Source organism: Equus asinus, chromosome X, assembly GCF_041296235.1.
Source record: "Equus asinus isolate D_3611 breed Donkey chromosome X, EquAss-T2T_v2, whole genome shotgun sequence".
Taxonomy (NCBI): Eukaryota; Metazoa; Chordata; class Mammalia; order Perissodactyla; family Equidae; genus Equus; species Equus asinus.
The window spans coordinates 14,700,077-14,724,971 of NC_091820.1; the positions used below are offsets into that span (position 1 = coordinate 14,700,077).

Below are 24,895 nucleotides of genomic sequence, written 5' to 3' on the forward strand. Positions count from 1 at the left end.
CCACTGCTCCTTAGAGGATGTGTGCATGGGAGGGGAGAGACAGGTAAGGGCTGCAAAGTGGATGCTGAGCCAATAGTGGAACAGCAGAATGCTTATGGACTTGGACAGTAGGTCAAAACAAACTAGACAGAATTCAGCAAGAATTTCTTTATTGGGCTCATGTGTTTAACAAATGTCCACTGAACTAGTTTTATTAGCCATCACTCCCACACATTTGAATTGACCCAACTCCCTTTACACATACACTCCCACCCCCAGGACCCCAACAAATCTTTCAACAGAACCTCTTCTCTCTTTTCCAAATCACCCTCCCTGCCCGACCCCAGCAGCTCCCCTGTGACCCAGGCACACCTTGCCCCAACACTTAGGTACGAGAAACTTCAACTGTACAACACTGATTGCAAGTTTTAATAGCAACCTACCAACTACATGTGAGAGGATACCAGAAAGCCAATGCTGTGTTAATGGAAGTAGGGTTTTCAGAACAAAGGAAATAAGTCTCAATGAACCTCAGCCTGGCAGAGCACATCTGGTATATTTTGTCACTAACAAGCACCATGTTTTAAAAGGGACATTCACTATCTGGGACATACCCAGAGGGTGATCAGGGCTATGAAGAGGCTAAAAGCCACATCTCATGGGAACAGGGGAGGAATATGGGTGTTTAGAGAAGGCTTAGGGGAGAGCAAGTTAGCACCTTCAAAGAGCTGAAAGACTATCCTCTGAAAGAGGGATTTGATTTTTTTGGCTACCAAACTCAAGTCAGATTTCAACTCAATAAAAGAACTTCCTAACATTTAGAATTTTCCAAATAGAATGTATAGGGCTATAAGTAATGTGGGCTCAGTCTCTGGCATTATTTGGGCAGAAGGACTCTGAGGGCCATCCCACAGGGAGGTGTAGTATATAATGTAGTGATTAAGGGCAATACTCAGTGTAAGACACACCTAGGTTCAAATCTCCGCTCTGTCACTTATTAGCTGTTTGATCTTGGCAAATTATTTAACTTCTCTGGGCCTTGGTTTCCCTTTTTATAAAAAATAGGGTTCAGGGGCCAGCCCGGTGGCACAGTGGTTAAGTGTGCATGCTCCGCTTCAGCAGCCCAGGGTTCACTGGTTTGGATCCTGGGTGCAGACCTATGCACCGCTTGTCAAGCCATGCTGCGGCAGGCATCTCACATAAAACAGAGGAAGATGGGCACAGATGTTAGCTCACGACCATCTTCCTCAGAAAAAAGAAGAAGATTGGCGGCAGATGTTAGCTCAGGGCTAATCTTCCAAAAAAAAAAAAAAAAAAAAAGTACGGTCCAAAGCAGATTGGAGAGCATGGGTCTCCTTGGGTTCTTTACTTCATCCCCACCCTAATGGAAATGCTGTTGCCTCTGCCTGTCCAGCACCGTTCCCCCTTTTTCTGGTAGTGGACTACAATTCCCCTGCTCTGACTCAGTGTGATTCTGGTGGGCCTGACCCATCAGTGCCTGCCTCCTGGCCCTGGCCCCAGCTGCAGGGAAGGACATGTGACCCAGGCCTGGCCAATCTGGGCACAGCTCAGGGATGAGCAGACAACCCAAGCTGGACCAACTGAGAGTCATTCTCAGTCAGGACTTTCGCTGGAGTCACTACAGGAAAAGGTTTCTTTCTGCAGAGGCCACCAGTCTAGCAGAATATAACCTGGAGCTGCCCAGGAGGCACCTCTGCCACCACATGGGATGAGCCTGCCAGAGAATAAAGCCCACTCTGAGTCAAACAGGGCCAAGAAATGAAAAGAGAAATACTTGATCATTTGAGCTCCTGAATTCAGCTATGCCTGAATCCAGAACAATCCCTTGGAATTTTCAGTTATCTGAGCAATAAATTCTGTTTTGTGCTTAAAGGCCATTTGAGGTGGATTTCTGTCACTTACAACTGAAAGAATCCTGACAAATACAATGGCAAATGCTTATATGGTCATGGGAACTAAATACTGTAAGAACATTTATCTGATGCTATTAAAGACATCCAAGATTGAGGCAATATTAGGGCAAAATACATACGCTTGATGGAAGCACCAAACTACTTAATTTAACATTTTGCAATTCAATTTCTAGCTGAAGGGCAAAGAGATGAATCCTGTCCTCTACGTACCAAAAATGGCACAGAGAGTATGAATCCCCTCTTCCCCTACCTCGGTCCCACAGGAAAACTGGAAGAGCTCCTCACTGATCTCCCTGCCTCTAGTACTGGTTCCTTCCAAACCATCCTCCACAAAGGGGGGCACAGGAAGACTTCGAATCTCAAGACTTCACTGCCCTGCTCAGAATTCTCCAATCCTACAAACTAGAATACAAGCCCCTTAGATTGCCATGTGAGGCTCATCATGTGCTGGCTCTTCCCCTCACATCCAGTCTAATCACCTGATACTCCCTCCTTAGCCCCCCAGAACACCCAAATTCATATTGCCTGCACATGCTCTGCTCTTGCACTTCTGAGCCTGTGCACATGCTCTTCCCTCTGCCTGTAATGGCCTCCTGGCAAACACCTCTCCTTCACAAGCTCCCTCCTCTGTGAAGCCTCTCCCAGAACTCCCTTTCCTATGCTCTTAGGGACAGAGGTCAGAGGCCTCCAGCCAACCCCTACCCTGGGTCCTTTTTCCTTTAGATTCAGAATTGCTAAGTGCATGTCACTGCCTTGCTCAGTTTCAAGGGAGGAAAGTACTGTTCAATTATTCAAATCAAATACCCACAAGAGACTAGGATAAATGCTGAAAATACATGATTACTCACCATCACCTCCCACTGCCCCTGTGTTGGTAAAGCAAAAAATAGAAAGTGAAACATTCTCTTATAAAAACTCCCTAAACCGGTTAAATTCATTTGTTGTACTGGAATTTTGTTCTAGCAACTACTGCTCAAAATATTAAAGGTGATGGGAAAGGGCAATGCCTTGGACTTGTGGGTTTTTTTTTTTTTTTTTTTTTTTGCTGGGGAAGATTAGCCCTGAGCTAACACCTAAGCCAATCTCCCTCCACTTTATATGTAGGTCACAGCCACAGCATGGCTGACGAGTGGTGTAAGTCTGCACCGGGGATCTGAACCTATGAACCCAGACTGCCGAAGCAGAGCACACCAACCCTACCCACTGTGCCAGGGGGCCAGCCTGAGATGTTTTTCAAAGTGGGAATTACAATAGCATTTGTTTTAAAATGATTACATCTGTAATTGAGACTACTGATTGTGTGAGCAACAATTTCTTTTTCCATTAGTTTAAAAGATAGGTTTTGTATAATTTGATATGCAAAGATAAATTGTGTATAATTTGATATGCAATCTTCAGGCATTCAGAGAATAATGTTGAAAACTTAAGCTCTAACATGAAGCAGCCTCATGCTTTACCTAAGAAGATTACAGGTGTGTAATTCTCACTTTCAAATGATGTCTTTTTCTAAACTGCTGCTTATTAGATTTTCCCCCTCTGAGTTTACAAAGACTGCACAAGCTACAAGCTGTCCCAGGCCTGGGCATGTGCACCACCTCTTACGACTGAATGACGGCTTCTAGGGAAATAAACTGGGAGGAGAGCCAAGCATTGCAGGCTCCACTTTATTCCAGCATTATTCCGTCTTTGTTCCAGATCCCACTGCTCCTCTTAAAACTTTCAAAACTCACAGAAACCATTCTGAGCCCTTTAGCTATAATCAAATGTGCAAATGACTTTACCACTCTCTTAGGAGATTTTAATTCTTTGCCTCTCTTGCCAATTCCTGTAGTAAGTGTGGGATTACTGAGATGTTAGTCCTTAGCCTGGTGTTGTGGAAACTTTCAGAACACATTCAAACTCAGTAGGGCCGTCAGTCTTTTTCTGGCTGACACCTGAAGTTTGAGGTATTGGATTCCCTGGGTGCCACTCTAGTAACCTTTCACCTGAGCAGAAGAATCGTGAGTGTCACTATTTGATATTTTCAATTATGAGACTGACTTTTATTCCATTAGGTTTGGGTTCACAGCACGGAAGCATCACACATGTCACTTGGAATCTGGGCTCTCTAGAGGATCTGCTCAGAGCCCATAGATGGGCCGTGGTGGGCAGGGAGATAGAGGTCCATGAGACTCCTGGAATCTTTGTGTGAGCATTTTTCTCAGGAGAGGATAGGATACTCAGCCTTCATCTAGTTCTCAAACGGGCCTGTAACCCACTTGATTAAGAATTGCTCTCTAAATGTATTTTATGAACATTAATTATGTTCTACCTACCCATTGTGAGGCAAATGTGAGACTTATTTCACTCTGTTAGTAAAATTCACGAAATAAATCTCACATCTACCTCACGATATTTAAAGAAATAGCCTTTTAAAGTTTCACTATTTTAACATGCAAAGTAAGGAGACTGCAACTTTATTTGGCATTCACAGCAGTCTGGTCTATCTAAAGTATTTATCTCCACTCCGGGCTGTTTCCAACAAAACAGAGTGCTTATCATGGGGCTGCGAGCTCACCAGCAGGATGATCTTGAAAAAGGTCTCCTCAACAATCTTGGCTGGGAGTCTTCACAAGTTATACGAGACTAGGTGAACTGACCAGGTGATCTTTTGGAACCTGAAACTTGAGACAATTCTAAACCTCTCCCTTGTATGGATTACAGTCTTCTATTTGTAAATGGAGGATTCAAGGACTTTTTTCACTGAATTACTCAAATGTTTTTATCTGGCACTAAAATATTTAAAGGTTGTCCTAAAAAGGACACAGCAAAAACCCTCCTCCTGGCTGCACCTGAAAGGAGTTGAAGTAGGAGGTGGCAGAAGGCAGGGCACTGGATTACACCAGAAAGGGGAAAACGTTATCCATTGAGCACTTTCTTTCTCAAGTCGACACATGGACCAGACAACCATCCATCAGCCCTGAAAAGGGCTCAGGGATCCTAAGGAATCTGGGGACCACACTCTGAGAACTACTATACTACTCCAAAGTTGGAGTGTATTTTTCCTGTCCATGTTTTAAAAATTCCTACAACAAATATATGCATCCATAAGCAAGACAGAACATTATTCTGGGTGTTTTTAAAGTTCTACACACACAGTAGCATACCATACTTATTCTTCTATAACTTTTTCTTTCACTCAACTTTAAATTTCTGAAGGTTACCCAATTTGATACATGTAAGTCTAGGTCATTCCTTTTAACTGTTGTATAGTATTCCATTGTGTGGCTAGATCTCTATTTGTCCATTTCCAAACTGATGAACATTTAGATTGTCTCTCATTTTTCCCTTTTACAAACAATGCTTCAACAAAAGTCCTTGGGTAATGTGCAAGAACACATCATTACCATATATTTCTAGACCTGGACCTCTTGGGTCATAGGGTATGCGTTAGCTTCAGTTTCATCAATATCTCCAAATTGTTTTCTAAGGTGATTATACCAATTAATAGTCTAACTTACATTCTATGGCGTAGACTACTAGCTAATCACTAACTGAATTTCCTCTTCCTCCTAGGCATTCAGCTATATTACATTCTTCATCCTCCCTTGCAGTTAGATGTGACCATGTGTTTGAGTTCTAGCCAAAGGAATGTGAGTGGAAGTGAAGTACACAACTTCCATGCCTTGGCCGTAAAACTCTCTCATAAACAATCTTCCATACCCTTTCCTGACCCACCAGCTGGATGTCAACATCAAGGGTGACCTCAGGAGCTTCACATTGAAGATGCCAGAGCCAATGGTAGCCCAAGTCTCTGGATGACACCTCTACTGACCTGGACCCACACTAGGCTGTTTTATGAGTGAAAAATAAACTTCTGTGTTTAGTCAATGAAATTTCGGGCTTTGTTTGTTTTAGCAGTTAGTCTGTCTTAATTAATACATTTTCCTATGAGTAGTGTATGAGAATTACCCCTTCTCTACAACCTTGCCAACACTTAGAATTATGCTTTATAATTGTCAATCTGTCAGTCTGAATTTATTGTTTTGATTTGCTTTACTTTCTCAGATTACTAGTGAGGTTGAGCCATCATTTCACATATTAATTAGTTTCCTCTTCTGTGAATTGCTTGTACTGTAGAATACAATCATAGAAATATAATACATAAAATTACTATAAATGATGAAGGGAATCAACTTAATTAAAGGGAAACCGTGAAAGAGGAGAGTTGGACTTAAAATATTTTTTGGTTATTCTGGAACTTCTCTTTGCTATTAAGAGAAGTAATGAAAAGAGAATATTCACAAACCCAGAAGCTAAGCAATGATGTCACCTGCTATCTAACCAAACTGAAACAAGCTCTCAAGTAAGATTGAAACTTGAATCCAATCAACTAAATAAGTGGCTGGTTCCCCAAAGATTCTCTCAGGACTAAGCTTCTGTATTAGTTATTTATTGCTGCATAAAAAATCACCCCAAAACTTACTCTAAAAATTGAGAACTCTAGTTCCAGTAGTTTGGGGTTTTCTATGGCACTTCTATCTGCAAATAACGATCATCTCTATACCTCTCATTTCTTTTTTTTTTTTTTTGAGGAAGATTAGCCCTCAGCTAACTACTGCCAGTCCTCCTCTTTTTGCTGAGGAAGACTGGCCCTGAGCTAACATCCATGCCCATCTTCCTCTACTTTATACGTGGGACGCCTACCACAGCATGGCTTTTGCCAAGCGGTACCATGTCCGCACCCGGGATCGGGACCGGCGAACCCCAGGCCGCCAAGAAGCGGAACGTGTGACCTTAACTGCTGCGCCACCGGGCCGGCCCCTACCTCTCATTTCTTTTTCATGTCTGTTACATGGGTCACAATTACAATGCTGAATAGAAGGAGTGATAGTGAGGATCTCAGATGTTCCTGACTTTAAAGAGATTTTTTCTAATCTTTCACCAATACTTTAGTTATGATGTTTGTAGGTTATTTTTTTAAGATTATCTTTTATCAGGATAATAAAATTCCCATGATAGCCTAGTTTGCGAAGAGGTGCTTTTAAAAAATTATTCATAGATGCTGAATTTTATCAAATGCTTTTCTACATCTATTGAGATGATCACATGATTTTTCTCCTTTAATTTCTTAATGTGGTAAGTTACATTAAGAGATTTTCTTACAGTAAATGTCCTTGTATTCCTGGGTAAACTCCACTTGATCATGATGTACCTTTTTATACATTGCTGGATTTTATTAGTATTCTACTTTGTATTTCTGCATCAATATTCATAGGTGAATTTCCTCCATAAATATTATTTTTCATATGTCTTGTTCGACTGTGGTATCTTGGGATACTGGTCATATAAAAGGAGTTGGGAGTTAACCCTCTTTATCTTTTATCTGAAAGTTTATTTAAGATAGGGGTTATCTGTTGATCCCTTGCTCCTTCTCATTCCATTGTGCTCACGGGGCAAAACTCTAGCTCTGGTTAAATCTGACTCTTCGCCTACTCTAGGGGTGCACCTGTGCAGCTAAATGTGGCTGGAGAAAAACACACAGCCATACTGATTGAACTCACTCAAAATTAATGACCCCTAGCACTGTCCAACAATCATACTGGAAATCCCTGGTCCATCATTCCCTTCTTCTCCTAAAGGACTATTTCAAACCTTCTCCTCTTTCTTCAAACCTCCGGTAACTCCTCCCTATCTTCCCTCTCAGCTAATGACCATGCCTCGTGTTTCGATGAGAAAGTAGAAACAATTGAAAGAGACCATGGTGCCCATGTACCCTGCCTTCCCTCTTGTTTTAACAGATAAACTCTCTGTGCTCCTCTCTAAGGTCACCCACCACATGTGTGCTACACTCCAGCCCTCTTACTCACTCGAGCACTTTGCTCCAGTAATTCTCACACTGCTTCTCCTCAGTCTCCCTTGGTGGCTCCTCCTCATCTTCTGGATCTCTCCATTTTTGGAAAGCTCCTCTTTGAACATCATCTCTTTTCTGTTTATACTCACTCCTGTGATTTCATAAAGCCTCATGGCCTTTTAAACACTACATATATACCAATAACTCCCAGATTTTTATCTCCAGCTCAGACCTCTTCCTTGACTTCTAGACTCATATATTCAACCGCCTACTTACCATTTCTACTTGGATGCCTAATGGGTACCTCAGACTTAAGAAACTCCTTATCTTCCTCCCCAAACTTGCTCCTCTACAATCTTCTCATCTCAGTAAATGGCAATTCCATCCTACTGGTTGTCAAGCCAAAAAGCTTGGCGTCATTCTTGACTTCTTTATTTCTACACATCTTAGAGCCAATCCACCAGTAAGTCCTATTATCTCTATCTTTAAAATTTCCCCCAAATTCCACTACTCCCAGCTGTCTCCACTGCCCCCACCCTTGTCTGAGCCATCATGCTCCAGCTGCAGAAGCTTCCTAACTGGTCACCTTGCTACACTCCTTTGCTCCTTACAGTCAATATTCCATGCAGCCAGTGAAGTGAGATTTTTCAAACACTATTCAGATGTCATTCATCTGCTCAAAAGCCTCTCATGGCTTCCCTTCCCACTCAGAACAGAAGCCAAATTCCTTCACTTTCAAAGATGAATGAATACATAAACCTCTTTATGTTCCTTGGTCCTAGTCTATAAACCCATCTTGGACTAGGACTTTTTTCGACTCATTCAATTTCTTTAATGGTTATAGGTCTAACTGAGATTTAATTTTTTCTTGGGTTAACATTGGTAACATTTATCAAGAAAACTGCCCATTTACATTTTCAAATTTAATGCCCAAAATTATTCATAGTATTTTTCCATCTTCCATTTTCTCCTAATATTCTTTATTTGTCCCTCCTCCCCGTTCCCATCAACCCTGCCAGAAGTTTATCTATTTAATTAGTCTTTTCTAAAAAACAGCTTTCGGTTTTGTCAATCTTTATTATTTGTTTTATATTATATTAATTGTTGCTCCTATCTTTATTATTTCCTTTCTTCTATTTTCTTGGGTGCATTCTGTTGACCTTTTCTCAATCTTGAGTTCACTATTTTTTAAATCTTTCCTCTTTTCTAATATATAGATTTCAGGATACAAATTTCTTTTCAAATCCCACTTTAGCTATATCCCATAAATTTGTATATTTGGAATGCTTTTGTTGTTATTCAGTGCTAGACATTTCATAATTTCTATTATAATTTATTTTTAGATCCATGACATATATATGTGTGTGTGTGTGTGTGTGTGTGTGTGTCGGTATATACATATAATATATATATATCCATGACCTATTTAGATATATTTAGAAGTGGGCTTAGTAAGATTCCAAACATATTTGGGGGGGCTTTAGCAGTCATTTTGTATTGCTAATTTTCTTGCATTTTGGCCAAAAAATGTGGTGCGTATAAAGCTGATTCCTCAGTAATTTTTGAGACTTCCTTCATACCCTAATTTGTAATGAATTTTTGAAAAATATACTTTGCAAGGCTGAAACAAATAAGTATTCTCTATTGGCGGGGTGCAGAGTTCTACATGTGTATGCTTGATCAAGTTTCTTTCTTATGGTGCTCAAATTTTCTATGTCCTAATTATTTCTCTGCTTGAACTATTAGTATCTGAGAGAGGGGAGTTGTAAAATTCCCACTATGATTATGGATATGTTAACTTCTCCTACAATTAGGTCAAGTTTTGCTGTATACATTTTGAAGCTATGTTGTTAGTATTCTGTGGATTTAAAACTGCTTTATTTTCTTGGTGAATTATCCTTTTATCATCTAGTAATAACATTCTTTATCCCTAATAACTTTTTAAATTTCAAAATCTACTGTTTGATATTAGTACAAGTCCACCAGTTTCTTTTTGGTTAGCATTTGTTGGTATATCTTGTCCCACTAAATTACTTTCAACCTTTCAGTATCCTATTTTAGGTTTTATCTCTTATAAACCACATATATCTTTTTAAAAAATTTGTTAATCAAGAAGAAATAAAGAATCTGAATAGACGGATCACAAGTAAAGAGATTGAAACAGTAATCAAAAACATCCCAAAAAATAAAAGTTCAGGACCAGACAGCTTCTCTGGAGAATTCTACCAAACATCCAAAGAAGATTTATTACCTATCCTTCTCAAACTATCCCAAAAAATTGAGGAACACAGGAAAATTCCTAACATATTCTACGAGACCAACATCACCCTAATACCAAAGCCAGACAAGGACAACACAAAGAAGGGAAATTACAGGTCAATATCGCTAATGAACATAGATGCAAAAATCCTCAACAAAATATTGGCAAACTGAATACAGTAATACATTAAAAAGATCATACACCATGATCAAGTGGAATTCATACCAGGGACACAGGGATGGTTCAATATCTGCAAATCAATCAATGTGATACACCACATTAACAAAATGAGGAACAAAAACCACATGACAATCTCAATAGACACAGAGAAAGCATTTGACAAGATCCAACATCCATTCATGACAAAAAACTCTCAATAAAATGGGTATAGAAGGAAAGTACTTCAACATAATAAAGGCCATATATGACAAACCCACAGCAAACATCATACTCAATGGGAAAAAACTGAAAGCCATCCCTCTGAGAACAGGAACAAGACAAGAGTGCCCACTCTCATCACTCTTATTCAACATAGTACTGGAGGTTTTGGCCAGAGCAATTAGGCAAGAAAAAGAAATAAAAGGAATTCAAATAGGCAATGAAGAATTGAAACTCTCACTGTTTGCAGATGACATGATTTTATATATAGAAAACCCCAAAGAATACATTGGAAAACTATTAGAAATAATCAACAACTACAGCAAAGTTGCAGGGTACAAAGTCAACTGACAAAAATCAGTGGCATTTCTATACTCCAATAACAAACTAACACAATGAATAACTCAAGAATACAATCCCATTTACAATCGCAACAAAAAGAATAAAATATCTAGGAATAAATTTAACCAAGGAGGTGAAAGACCTATACAAGGAAAACTATAAGACATTACTAAAAGAAATTGATAATGAGATAAAGAAATGGAAAGATATCCATGCATATGGATTGCAAGAATAAACATAGTTAAAATGTCCACACTACCTAAAGCAATCTACAGATTCAAAGCAATCCCAATCAGAATCCCAATGACATTCTTTACAGAAGTAGAACAAAGAATCTTAAAATTCATATGGGGCAACAAAAACCCCCCAAATAACCAAAGCAAACCTGAGAAAGAAGAACAAAGGTGGTGGCATCGCAATCCCTGACTTCAAAACATATTACAAAACTATAGTAATCAAAACAGCATGGTACTGGTACAAAAATAGGCACACAGATCAATGGGACAGAATTGAAAGCCCAGAAATAAAACCACACATCTATGGACAGCTAATCTTCGACAAGAACATACAATGGAGAAAGGAAAGCCTCTTCAATAAATGGTGATGGGAAAACTGGACAGCCACATGCAAAAGAATGAAAGTAGACCATTATCTTTCTTCATACACAACAATAGACTCAAAATGGACCAAAGACTTGAAGGTAAGACCTGAACCCATAAAACTTCTAGAAGAAAATATAGGCAGTACACTCTTTGACATCAGCCTTAAAAGGATCTTTTCGAATACCATGTCTTCTCAGACAAGGGAAACAAAAGAAAAAATAAACGAGTGGGACTTCATCGGACTAAAGAGCTTCTAGAAGGCAAAGGAAACCAGGATCAAAATGAGAAAACCCACCAAGTAGGAGAAAATATTTGCAAATCATATATCCAACAAGAGGTTACTCTCCATAATATATAAAGAACTCACACAATTGAACTACAAAAAGACAAACAACTCAATCAAAAAGTGGGCAGAGGATACGAACAGACATTTTTCCAAAGAAGATATACAGATGGCCAATAGGCAAATGAAAAGATGCTCAACATCCCTAATCATCAGGGAAATGCAAATCAAAACTACACTTAGATATCACCTTATGCCCATTAGAATGGCTATTAATCACCAAGACAAAAAATAAAAAATGTTGGAGAGGATGTGGAGAAAAGGGGACCCTCATACGCTGCTGGTGGGAATGCAAACTAGTGCAGCCACTATGGAAAATAGTATGGAGATTTCCCAAAAAATTAAAAATAGAAATACCATATGACCCAGCTATCCCACTTCTGGGTATTTATCCAAAGAACATGAAATCAACAATACAAAGAGACTTATGCACCCCAGTGTTCACTGCAGCACTATTCACAACAGCCGAGACGTGGAAGCAACCCAAGTGCCCGTCGACTGATGAATGGATAAAGAAGATGTGGTATATGTATACAGTGGAATACTACTCCGTCATAAAAAAGACAAAATCATCCCATTTGCAACCACATGGATGGACTTTGAGGGTATTACATTAAGCAAAATAAACCAGACAGAGAAAGACAAACACCATATGATTTTGCTCATTTGTGGAAGATAAACAAACTTATAGACAAAGAGAACAGGTTAGTGGTTACCAGGGGGAAAGGGCTTGGGCCGTAGGCACAAGGGGTGAAGAGGCACATTTATATGGTGTCTGACAAAGAATAATGTACAACTGAAATTTCACAATGTTATAAACTATTATGACCACAATAAAAATATGTTAATAATTTCTATTATCTGGCTAATTTAAGCATTTACATTTCTTGTGATTACTAATATAGTTGGACTTATTTCAATCTTCTTGTTTTGTCCTTTACACTTACTATGCTTTGGTTTGTTTTGTTTTCCTTCCCTCTCTCCTCAAACACTCTTTTCCTTCCTTCTCTTGGAATGATCAAATTTTCTTTATTCCTTCATTGTTTTAAGTTATATATTCCATTTATATCACTTAAGTGGTAATGCTTAAATATGAACTCTTGACTTAAAATATATAATACCTCTATCCTTCCTTCTGAACATGATAAGGGCCTTAGAATGCTTTAACCCCAGTCTCCTCTCATTCTTCTGCCATGTTATTATTTTCTAGTATTTAATCATATCTTTTTAAAACTTTCCCCCAAATTAGTCTTTCTTATTGTCACTATTTGTTCCATACTCCATGTTTTAGTTACCCTATTCTTCTCATTTTAAACTCCATTGCCACTAAACAGCAATTTTTAGTTACTGTCCTGGTCTCTTAATTATCTGCTTTTTATACGAAATATTCTTTAGTTACAGTGAACACTCCCTTGATCATTATTTTTCTTTCTGATCCATATGCTCTTATCACCACTTCGTACTTAACATTTTTATTAATGAGCCTTCCAACAGAGCTGATATTGAAGAAACATATGAAGTTAGTATTGGGGCCAAAATAAATTTAGGAGTTTCTTTTGTTTTTTAAGTTAATAAATATTTGAAGAAACTCCCTAGATTGTATATTTATACTCTCTCTATTTACAAAACCAAACCTGCAAAAAGACCCTTTTATAAACATATCTCTTTCCTTTAGTGTCTTAAAGATTCAAATAATACTTAGTAGCAAGTATATTTGGAAAATGACTAATGGAGAAAGTGCTTCTCTTTCACAGATGCAGAAAAAAGAATTAGTTGACACGCTAGCTACAATGAACAAACTACTGGATCTAACAGAATGATTGAGTTTGACATATTAAACACTGAATGATTTCTAAGAAGTGAAATCAGTGTAAGTTGATCTTCATTTAAAAAGCAAATGAGAAACTGAGTTCAGAGCTTGTAACAGCTGACACCGAAAAATGCCTCATTAACATCTGCACATATCTACAGGAGATGGGGAGATACAGCACCAACTTTAGAAATCACTAGTCCAGCTCATTTTTTTATTGTGGTAAAATATGCATAACATAAAATTGCTCATTCATTTTTAAAGTGGGTAGGTGACCTGCCTAGGATCACTCAGAAAAGATGACGAGGCCCTAAATGGGTTAGGGCTCTACGACTGTGAAGACGAGCTGCTGGGGCGGGATGGGTGCGAGGCAGAAGGTGGGAAGGAGTGCGACTCTGCACGTGCAGGCTCATGGGAGTTCCCAGCAGAAGGCACTTGGAGGATTTCGGTTAGCCAAAAGACTTTGATGATGCAGTCAGCACGAGAAAAGAGGGCAAACATAGGGACTTCTCACCAACTACCCCCAAATTAAATACAACTAAAGGCTCAGACAACTTTTCTTTAATCATTAAAATGTTGGAGAGGAAAGTCCAACGCTGCAGATTTGCTTTGATGAGAAAACAGTTCTTTTGCTCCTGAGGGAAGACAAGCCTGGATCAATAGCTGGGTCATTAGGATGGCTGAGAGCCTGCAGGAAGTATTTTATCAACAAGGCCTTAAGGGGACCTCTCATGTGCCTGGAGCACTGCTTGATACAAAAGGAAGAAACTGGTGAGGTCTCTGTGCTTAAGGATCGCACCGCATCAATGGGGAGACATAATTATGTTCAAAGATCAGAAAGCAATTAGTAGCTGTATCAGGGCATTCAGGAAAGGGAGCGTGATGGCCCAGGGTGGTGAGGCAAGGACGTGTGGCCTGGCAATGTGTGGCCTAAATCAGAGTCATAACACCACCTATAGCATTCACTATTTACTGATTGCCTACTGGGTCCCAGGCAACATACAGGGCAATAACTTTTTCTTCACAATATCTCAGTGGAGACAGGTGTTATTATCCCCATTTTACAGATGAGGGCTTGGACTCAGAGAGGTTGAGTAAAGATTGCATATGTCATTCAAGGCAGAGCTAGGGGCTCAACCCCAGGTGTGACACAAGAAGCAAGCTCCATACAGCCCCTTCCATCACAGTAATGAAGAGAAAGGCCTTTCAACTCGGATTTTAAAACACTTTGTAGATGTAATTATAATATATTCCAAAGAGGAAGGCAAAAAATAACCTTCATTTGCCTGCCTACTCGTTCTTCAGTTCTCATCTGGAACATCATCTCTTCCAGGGCTCCTCCTCTGCTCCCCAAACTGGGCTAAACTCCCCAAATAAGGACCATAATCCTTTGTGCCCATTTCAAAAGCCAATAAGCCAAAAAGCCAATAAGCTCTGAAAATTTAAAGTGTTTGCAGCAAGCTCGTTCAGTGGCAAAAGATAAGGTGAACTGATGTGAAACTACTTGCTGTCCTTTACTTTTCCTACTCAGTGTGAACAGTCACATTCTGACGTGGGAATAATAATGTGTTTGATTAAGGGGTGCTGCCCACTGAAGTTATTATAGAATATATAATATATGTATATTACCTTTCTAAAATTTGGACATTTCTGACTTGCAAACCACATCTGGCCCCAAGGGTTTCAGACAAGGGACTCTGAACCTATACCTTACGCATAAATTTCTCTGCATTACAAGCACTTGTTCTTCTTTGTAAGCCCAGCATCTGACAGAGTGCCTCGCATATAATAGGTACACAATAAATATTTCCCGAACGAGGAAACTAAGCTGAGAAACTGGCTAAGTAGGGAAAACACTCAGTGGCTTGGGAGTAACCATTGCTCCCAACTTGCATGCCGGGCCTCTAACCATGGAATGCTACTTCCTTCTCCGACACGGAGGTCCTATAAATAGTTGCTGTTGATTGAGGGCAAGCAACATAGATGCTGTCTTCAATAGGAATAAAAATAGTCCAGTGGTCTTACATGATGGGCCATTAGCCCAGTAATACAAAACAGCTGGCATATTCACACCACACACCACATGGTCAGCCTCACAGGTGCCCTTGAACTTGGAAGTAGAAGACGTGCATTTGGGTCTCCCTACTACATGCAGTAACCTTTTTGGCCTGCAGTTTTCTCAACTGTAAAATAGCAACTAGGGTAAGCCCTACGACCCTCGCAGGTGGGTCTCCTAACAAGGTAACTCATGGGATGGGCGGCAGCAGTCGCTCAACACTCCAGAGTGGGATGCAAACCTCAGGAGCTTCTTTGCGCTTGTCTACTGCCCTCGCAGTCCAGAGTTCACCGTCATCATTCAGTGCGCTCTGTCCAACCTACACACACCTCCTCCCTCACCCGAAAGAAGCAGAGGCAATGCAAAAAGACGCATTTTGTACTAGGGCACCCAGGGAGCTCTTTCTGTCTTCGGTCCCAAACAGTGGTCAAAGAATTCGGCAAAGAGGAGCCGCACAGCCCTTCGGTCTCCTGACTCGTAAAGAGGACGGGGTGGGGGTAACTACCGGCCAGCAAGGACTGGATTTAAAGAGGAAACCTCTGAACTGCAGTCTCAGGACACGAAAGGGGACTGGGTAGAGAATGTGCCACGAGAGATCAGCGCGGGGTGGCCCCTCCTTACCTGATAGCACAGGATGGTCTGCTGCACCAGCCGCGCGTATCCGTCCAAGCGAACCCCGGAATTGCTCCTGCTCCTCATCTCCGCGAGGCTCCCGGGGCCGCGGCGCCCGACCTGCTGCGCGGAGGTGGGACACCAGGGCTGCAGCCGCCAAGACGGCCTGGTTCCCAAATAGTTAGAGCCTCAGTCGGTTTTCGGGATGGAACTCGACAGTAGGAGGTCGGAACTTTTTAAAATGATAGAACCAAAGTTCGATTGGAAAGCAAGCCAACCAGCGTTTTCGCACAGCTGGAAGGCGCGGGGGTGGCCACAGGGGCTAGCGCTACGGCGGCCCCGCCTGGACCAGGCCCGCAGCGCTCCCGACGTTCGCGGGTCCCACGCGGCCCCGCGGGAGAAGAGGGGAACCGGGTTCTGGGAGTGGGGCGCCGATGCCCCAGACGAGACTTTTTTGTCTTCAGGCGGTCCGGCGGAGGCCCCCGGGCGGGCTGCCAAGCCTATCCCACCCGCCGGCCCCGGCCCACGCAGCCCCGCCCCGCCCCCGGCGCGGAACGGAACACTCCGAGGCCCCGCCTGAGGGGGAAGAAAAAAGGGGTGGCCCGCGGAAGCAGCAGAGAGCTTGACTCCGGACGGGAACTAGTTTGCATCCCTGAGCCCTTTACCTCCCCGCCGGCCGTTCACCCCAAGTGGAAGCTGGAGAAACAGGCCCTTCCGCGGCGGCCACCTGGACGCCCTGGACCCGCCCTCGGCCCCGCCCCTGGGCCCGCCTCCGGCTCCGCCCCTGGCGCGGAGCGGAACCCGCGGAGCGGGCCTGAGGAGGAAGGTAAGGGGACCGCTCCTCTAGGGACCCGGAACGCTCCTAACACCGTGCGTCGCTTGCGGCCCCGCCCTGCGATGAGCTCACAGTCAGGTCCCTGGCCCCGCCCCCAGATACGCCCCCGCAGCGGATCCGAGCCCTCCGAGCAGTGGATGAGGCTGCCTCATCCAGCGGCCCGGAGAAGGCCCCGGGGCAGGGTAGCCAAGCTCACCAGAGGCGGGAGAAATAGGGCCCCCCACTGCAGCCGCTTGGGCGCCCCTCCGCGGGCCGCGTCTCCGCTGCCGAGCGGAAGCCGAGTAGCGGGGCACAGCCGGGAAGGGAAAGGGGGCGACCGGGGCAGGGTCCCCCAGCTGCCCCCGGCGCCTGCAGCCTCGCCCCTAATCACCTGGGCGCCGCTCACCAGGCCAGGCCTGCAGTCCATCTCCTACAGGCCTACAACTTGCAAGTTGGCATTACAGTTGCTCATGGCCGCAAATTACCTACAGTTCACAATCTTCGGCCCAGTATTCATTTTCCACCAAAATCTGGCCCTATATGAATTCTCCTGGACACCTTGGCCAATGTAATCATTTGCACAAGCTTCTTTGCTAGTCTCCATGCGTTTACTGTACGCTTGACAACGTGAGCCCTTCTCCTCCTTGCTTCTCTCAAGCCTATCTTTTCTCTAAGGGCTAGCTCACCTCCTGCCTCCCCATTCTCTGAATTCCCATAACAATTTCTTTAGTAAGAACTTAGATCTTGGAGTCAGTTCAAAGTGAGTTCAAATTCCAGTTCTGCCATTTACACAGTAGTGTGGACTTCAGTATGCTGTTTTAGTTGTTTGAAATTCAATATTCTCATCAGTAAAATGGGGATAATAATAGCACCTACCTCCTAGGGTGACTCTGATCAAGAGGATGAATGTAAAGCCCTTAGCACCATGCCTGACTTATAGAAAAGTACTTCATAAATCATAGCTGTTTTCATCATCATTTGACACTAACATATTGCCTCATATTGTTATTTTTTTCATGTGAAGTATGTTTTTCTAAGTGGATTGTAAGTATTCACTGAAACAGTCTTTGCTATCTCCTACCATGCCGGGTACAGTGTTGAGCACGTAGTTGTAGCTCAATTAGTGTTGAAAGAAAGAAAATTAGTCCTGCTCAGCTGGGTCCCCTATGTACAGTCCTTAATTAAGTTCATTTTAGAAATTTCATAACGTAAATCTGTGTCGCTCAACTAAAGCACCAAACCCCTCATTATCTCACATACTATTTGGCTCTTAAATTATGCAGCAATCCATGTGATGTGCTTCCATGCAGAATTTGCTATGGTCTAGAGGTAAATAAAACGAGACATTGTTATCACCATTAAAGCTCTTTTGGAATCTGACTGTGTACTCTTACGAGAACTCTCATGCATTCTTCTGCATCTAAAAGCTGGGATCATTGCTTCTTTTCATTACTGCTTTTGTTCACACTGAATGCTTCTTCAAGAGTCCATTTTGCAGCCATGGGGGAAATAACTGATGACCTTTGCTCATTACCTGGCATTTCCATCCAGTATAGAAACATTTTCAGTTTCTTATCTCATTCTTCGTAAATTCTGCTATACAAACATGCACCCCTTTCGGTGTGTAGCCAGCCTACATTCTTAGGCTTTGATCTATGCTTTAATACATATTATCATATAAGCTACAGTTTTCAATAAGCTTGAAATTCAGATAAAACCAAGAAGCTACTTTTTAGCTTTTAAATTTCCAAGTGAACTTTAGTGATTCATTTTGGACTAGAAGCTGTGCTATATAAAAACCAGACTCGTATCTTAGTATCCTATGTCCCTGAAATACAAAACCTCTATATCTTCGTTCCCAGATGCATGAAGCCTTTCTCTGGTTGTGACCCAATATAAACCTGTCTCCAAGTCATTTCTCAAACATTTGTGAGGAATCAGATATGGAATGTGATGGGGTATGTTGTTGTTTCTGAAGCTGATTCATGATCTTCATAAGGATGAAAATCCAAAACTGGACCCTAGAGTGATACCTTGTATGACCCTTCTGACCCCAGCCAGAGGGTCTGCTCATTGTTCTGCCACAGGGGCTTCTGCCAAGGAAGTTCCCAGAGAGCCACATGTCACTGTCCAAAGTGGAAACCAACAAATGTTTGTCCTGGAGGATTCAGGTCTTTGACTCTAAAGAAAAGCACTCCATCTTTGACATAGAGGAGAGGGTCCATTCTGAATCAATTAGCTGAAAATAGCCAATTTGCCAAATTTAGTTACTTCTATGGCAATTTTAGTTAACTGGAAATCATTTTGTTTTTCATCACAATATTTTAAAGAATGTTGAATTTGCCTCTGTTTCAGCTTCCTGTAGCTAGTTGGAAACTGAGCAGTAAAGAGAGGAAACACCAGGGAGCATAAGATTTCTTCATAGTGAAGAATATATTTATAAATATATTTAAAAGAATATATTCTGGAAGAGGGTATTCAATTTTTGTCTGCCTCAACTTTTTGATGTTGTACCTAGAGGCTGAGGTGAAAAGAAAAAAGAATATACTGATAAGAATTCTTCCCATCCATGTTCTTAAGTCCACTCAGTCTTTCCTTTTCCTGTCCTCAGCCTCCAACCGCAGCAGCAAGCAGCTGAGGCAGAGACAAACTAAATAGTCCTTAAAATGCTGTTATGGAGACAAAATGACAACACACTAGTCCATTTGGTAAATTGCTCATTCACTAAATTAGTTCTTCGTCGAAATGGCCTTCAACAAACTCACCTGTCTCCTAAGTGACCTCGTCAGACACAACCCAGTACCCCAAATGAAGCCATTTCACCATTTTTGCTGAGAACAATCATGATGCTGCTCATTGAAGTTATGCAAACACTACTGATTGCAGTGTGTTTTGGGAAAAAACTTCTCGAATGTTCTGAGGAAATACTTCTTCAAATGCTGGCCACTGCTGTGACACTCCTTGCCTCCTCATATTGGCACCACTTCTGTCTCCTTCAGTAGAGTCTTAGATTGTGGGAACAATTTTAAACCCAAAGGAGGATGCTTCTCAGGAACATTCTCTCTGCCCTGCCCTTTGCTGTCTGAAGTAAAAAAGTAGACAAGAGAATTTGGCTTAAGGACTGCAGCCCAGACACAAAAGACAATAAGAAAATAAGGGAGGGGGCGGGATCTAAAAGACATAGGACATTGTGCATCCTTTTGTGTATACACTTTGGTTACATAATCTGCTTCAGGAGATTTGGTTTCTGAGATCTTGCCTCCCAAATCTAGACTATCTCACCACTTTCCTCATCAATTTAGTACTCAACATCTTTGAGGCAGCTGAGCATCGGGGAAGGAGAGATTGCTCAGAGAACTCTTGTGGAGTTGAGGCCAGCTTCCATGTTTGTGGCTTTCCTGTGCTCCCCAGAAACCCCAAATCCTGTCCTCACCTTCTTGAAATTCTGTTTGATGCTGAGGAAGCAGACACTTGGAGGGGATCCAAATCTGGGGCTTGTGTGGGCCAATGGCAACATGTGTTAAAGAGATAATCTTGAAAGAGTAAGGGAAAAAAGAAAAAGAAACCTCAGCAACTGATCTCGTGAGGCAGAACAATCCTTGCTCTAACTTCACAGTCACAGTGTGCCTGCTGTTTGCCAAAAGATGTTACCGTGTGTTCGTCTTAATCAGACCCGTCCAACCGCTTCCATGCCATGCCACCAGGGAAAGAGATCTCAAACGTTTTCTGTTTGTGAAAGTTCTCAAAGGACTTAATTGCAAATTTATTTTGGCGATTTTAACGTATAAATACAAGACAATTAAATAAATCGGAGAAGAAATATTGCAAAGGCAAATCAGCACTCATGGAAGTGTATTACATTATTACTACAGTTAGTCTGGGATACAACATTCACTTGAAATATATGCAAGGGAACCTTAGGGAAAGACTAAACTAAAGGGTTTTGAAATGTTCCTAATAAGGACATACTTGAGGCACTGCTCAGGCAGCTGTAGGTGGGAAGCCAGATGGACCCTCTATAGCTAGGAGCAATCAGGGTTTGATACATATGGAAACAATAGCATTGCAGGATAGTTCACCATTCCCAGTAGCTGCTCCCTCTTGTCACTATACACTCGTCAAAACTTGATACCTTTTAGAAAATAATTATAGCTCTGGCTGGGCCAGAGTGTACCAGTCATAACAATCAACAAAGTACCATGCAGTTGTCTTTTAAAGAACAGCAATATGATTATTTTCCTTATATACATCTCTTTTAAAAAGTAATCCTACTCTACTCCCCTTTTCTGAAAGGCTCTGGGGATTTGAGAAGTGGCAGTGTATGTATCTCCTCCACATTCACAATTTTCCTGACATATGGTCTAGATTACAGTTCCATCCCTCTCTGTGGCCAAGGTATTAAGCTAAACATCTTGGTGCAGATTCCATAATCTGATGACTAGGGATGAGGTCAGGAGATGGGTATCGGTATTGGATGCCGTGTATGGTTGTTCAGGTTGTACCCTGCACAAGGGTACATCCAAGAGGGTGAGTGAGTGGGGCTAAAATATGGCCCCCACTCTGTTTGTCAAACCATGAGCCCATGGGGCTGTGTCTGCCCAGTGGGGGCACCTTTTTATAGCTCACTCAAAGGCACTGTATGAGCTAATTGTGGCACTGTCTGCTTACATTTTTCCAGTCTGGCTGGCATCATTATTTCCTGATTTCAGTGACGTTTCTGTATTTCACATCCCATGTAATCTCCAAAAGGAGCTTTAGAATTCACTGAACCAGCAAGGATTTTCTGAATTATCACATTAGACATAACACAACCACAATTCTACAAAGAAATAAATTTACACAGTAGAAAATAAATACAAAAAATGTAGAAGTAAGATTTTTGACATGTGGGTCACTAGAATTTAGCTTATTTACAACAAAGGCATGCACAACTAAACTCACCGACAGGCTGAAGTCAACAGTTCCTTTATCTGATGTTATCAAAGATAACTTAGCCTCTTTAAAATGTGGCTGGAAGTGAACTACTTTTGATTGTTTTTTAAATGAGTCTTATTCTTAGTGTGTTGTTTAAAAGCAATCTTCTTTTAAAATGAAAGATGTGAAACCAAATTGCAAATGTCTAAAAACCATGGTATAATGTCTTGGTTTCCTCTTCTAATACTAACCATTGCCTTCAATTAGTTTATGCTCCTCCAGAGGTTGCTGAGTATAAAATTAGTTGATTTTCATACATCTCACATTGTGTAAAAGGTAAAATTGGACATTTTCACACTCTCAAGCATCATGCTTTGATTTTAGAAAAAGGAATCACATTTGCTCAATAAAGTGTAAACTTCCCCGCTTTGAAGTCCTTCTGAGAGCGATACGGCTTTTGCCATTGCAGGAATCTTCTCTCTCATTAAACATGTGCTGTTTTCCAGTGAAATCATGGAGGCACACGTCTCCATTCTGAACGCTGAAAGAAACACCATTCTTGTCTGTAGAAGCATTCCCTATGTAAGGAGCAACAAAACTGGCGTCATGAAGCATCCACAGAAAGCATTTAAAAAGTAAACTTAAACATCACTTTATTCTTCAGTATGCACACATAGAGTATGTCTTTTAAAAAAATATTTGTGCTATATTGTCATATTTTATTTACTTTTCATTTTTTCCCTAAGGCCACTGAAAGTAGGCAAAACAAACTGGAGAATGATTCAGAAACCAGTTCTCTATGGCAGTTTTTTAAAAAAAAGAAATGGTCAAAATATGAAGCAAAGCAATATATTTGATTTTAAAAGGCCCATTTCCTAACTCTGGGTGAACATATATTGATTTCAAGTAGTAGCATATGTGTAAGATAACCGAGTGTAATATTCTGGTCTCCCCCCAAAAGTTCAGGTTAACAGAGATCCCCATACGTCCCCTTACAAGGTTCTTGGTTCTCTAAGATTCCTATAAAATAAAACTCTGTACCAGAGAAACTCAGATCGACAACAGTCATGGCAAGAAAAAATCGTCTCTCACAGGCTAAACCAGCCCCTCTGACCAAATCAGAATAGGACTGATTCCCAAGAGCAAACCACCAATTCTGCCTCAGAGTCCAGGCCAGGGAGAAGCTAGGCATTCTAAAGAAATTGTGGTTTGGACCTGGGCCTCTGCTACCCTGAGCAAGCCCTGATTTGGCCGGGGGGGGGGGGGCAGGGGGGGCGGTGGCGCAGCTACTGAGACCCTCTAGCTACTTGACACCATCCTTCTGACCATTATACCATTGGAATACAATGTGGAAAGCTGAATAATAAGCCCATTCGTTAGTTCATGCCATAATTATAATAGTAATAACGATTAACAGTGCTGAGAACTTCATCAGTTTCATCTCATTTATCACCCTACGGGATGGGTGCTATTATTAGCCCCATTTCACAGATGATGGAAAAGTTTCAGAAATTAAGCTTTGTTCAAAGTTACATGGCTCAGAAATAAAGGAGTCAACATGTGATGTTTCTTCCAAACTGTGACTTGGGGCCTCGTGTACCAAGTGAGATGGCTGCTGGTACCCAAGCCTCTAAGACATAACTGAAATATGTACTATTCACCCAAACTAGGTGGTTAACATAGCTCCATTTCTGGGCACAGCTCAAATAGGGCATGTGACTGTCTGAGGCAGCTGCCCTGAGCTAGGCATTTTGGTGCAGGAACAATCTGACCTGGTATCATAAACAAACCATTAAACTTCCAGCTGCTTTTTTCAAATTGCCTATCCCATTCCTCATCCATCCCAGATCCTGGTGTGCAGACTGGGGAGTTAGGGATGTCTGTCTGACGCCTCTGGTACATGGCATTAAACACTTGGCCATTTTGGTGGCCTCAAATGCACCCCCACCCCCACTGCCAGCCATCAAAAATAGCTGTGTCAAATCAGCCATGTCAAACACCTGTGCAAAATGTGCTGCTTCCGTCAAATCTGACTGTCCAAAGGATGGCAGCATATTGATAGGCTAGGCAAGTGAGCCTTCATCTTTGAGTTCTTTCTAGAATATGGAAAAATCTGGCTGTAAGAGCCCCAAACACTTTTATCCAAGCCGGTAGGCTTTACTGATATGTTGTGATTCTGAGGCTTCTTGATGACTTACCTCACACCTCTGATTTCCCTACTTTGAACTTACTTTCTCACACTAACTTATTAACTAGCCTTGACTGCCACTGCCTCTACTCTGTTTACCTACATTGAGTCATTCCTGATATAGCCATTTGGCACAGAACCCAGAGCTCTCCCTCTAGTATCTATAGTAAAGAGCTAAGGCCACATGGCAGCTGTTTCTCATACAGCAGTGGTTCTCAACAAAGGGGAAGGGGGCAATTTTACCCCCCAGGGGACATTTTGCAATGTCTGAAGACATTTTTGGTTGTCATAACTGAGGGTGAATGGGTGGGTGCTACTGGTATATGGTGGGTGGAGACCAAGGATATTGCTAAACATCACCAAATGCACAGGACAGCCCCCACAACAAAGAGTTATCTAGCCCCAGATGTCAATTGTGCCGAGGTTGAGAAACCTTGATTTAGAGGCATCCTGTTGTATTTTAAAAGTCTATGCAAACCAACAGGACCTCCCATCTTTGGGCGGTTGGAAAACTATCTGGCAGGTGTATGAACCTTCTCACAAATTTATTTGAATTTGTCATGAAAATAACTAATATCCTCAAATAATGAATAAAGGCAAATTCTCCAGGGAAGGAGAAAGTATACTAGCAGAATTTAAGTTTTTATAAAAATGCAAAAGATATATTAAGAAGATAGAAATAGATAAGCTTTTATGAGGCATGAACAGCCCCAGTCTTATGAAAGAAAACATACTGGAAGTTTTAGCTAGAAATGTCAGAATTAGTGAGTAAAGGAGGTGTGGCAGCAATAATCTGTTCATATATTGGTGACATATATGGTCACCAATAC

General features: G+C 41.6%; 2 protein-coding genes and 1 long non-coding RNA gene across 11 annotated transcripts in view; 1 reads left to right on the forward strand and 2 right to left on the reverse strand.

Moving 5' to 3' along the window:
• The window catches only part of PHKA2 (phosphorylase kinase regulatory subunit alpha 2), an 84,940-nt gene extending 68,016 nt beyond the window's left edge, over positions 1–16,924 (reverse strand). For 3 of the 8 annotated variants that reach the window (XR_011499624.1, XM_070502025.1, XM_070502022.1), the window contains exon 1: positions 16,159–16,791. Coding sequence is in view for 7 of the 8 variants with exons in the window: in XM_070502025.1 (XP_070358126.1) it covers positions 16,159–16,236 (78 nt within the window). In the remaining variant the exon portion in view is untranslated. The other 5 variants (XM_070502026.1, XM_070502027.1, XM_070502023.1 and 2 more) reach the window with 4 other exon arrangements.
• LOC139042653 (uncharacterized) overlaps positions 16,837–24,895 on the forward strand; it is a 44,072-nt gene continuing 36,013 nt past the window's right edge. The window contains exon 1 of the long non-coding RNA XR_011499625.1: positions 16,837–16,975. This is a non-coding gene — a long non-coding RNA (uncharacterized lncRNA). The remainder of the gene's footprint in view (positions 16,976–24,895) is intronic.
• ADGRG2 (adhesion G protein-coupled receptor G2) overlaps positions 20,659–24,895 on the reverse strand; it is a 114,056-nt gene continuing 109,819 nt past the window's right edge. For both annotated transcript variants that reach the window (XM_014847893.3, XM_070502030.1), the window contains one exon: positions 20,659–22,455. In XM_014847893.3, the coding sequence (XP_014703379.2) occupies positions 22,271–22,455 (185 nt within the window). In that variant the 3' untranslated portion in view covers positions 20,659–22,270. The remainder of the gene's footprint in view (positions 22,456–24,895) is intronic.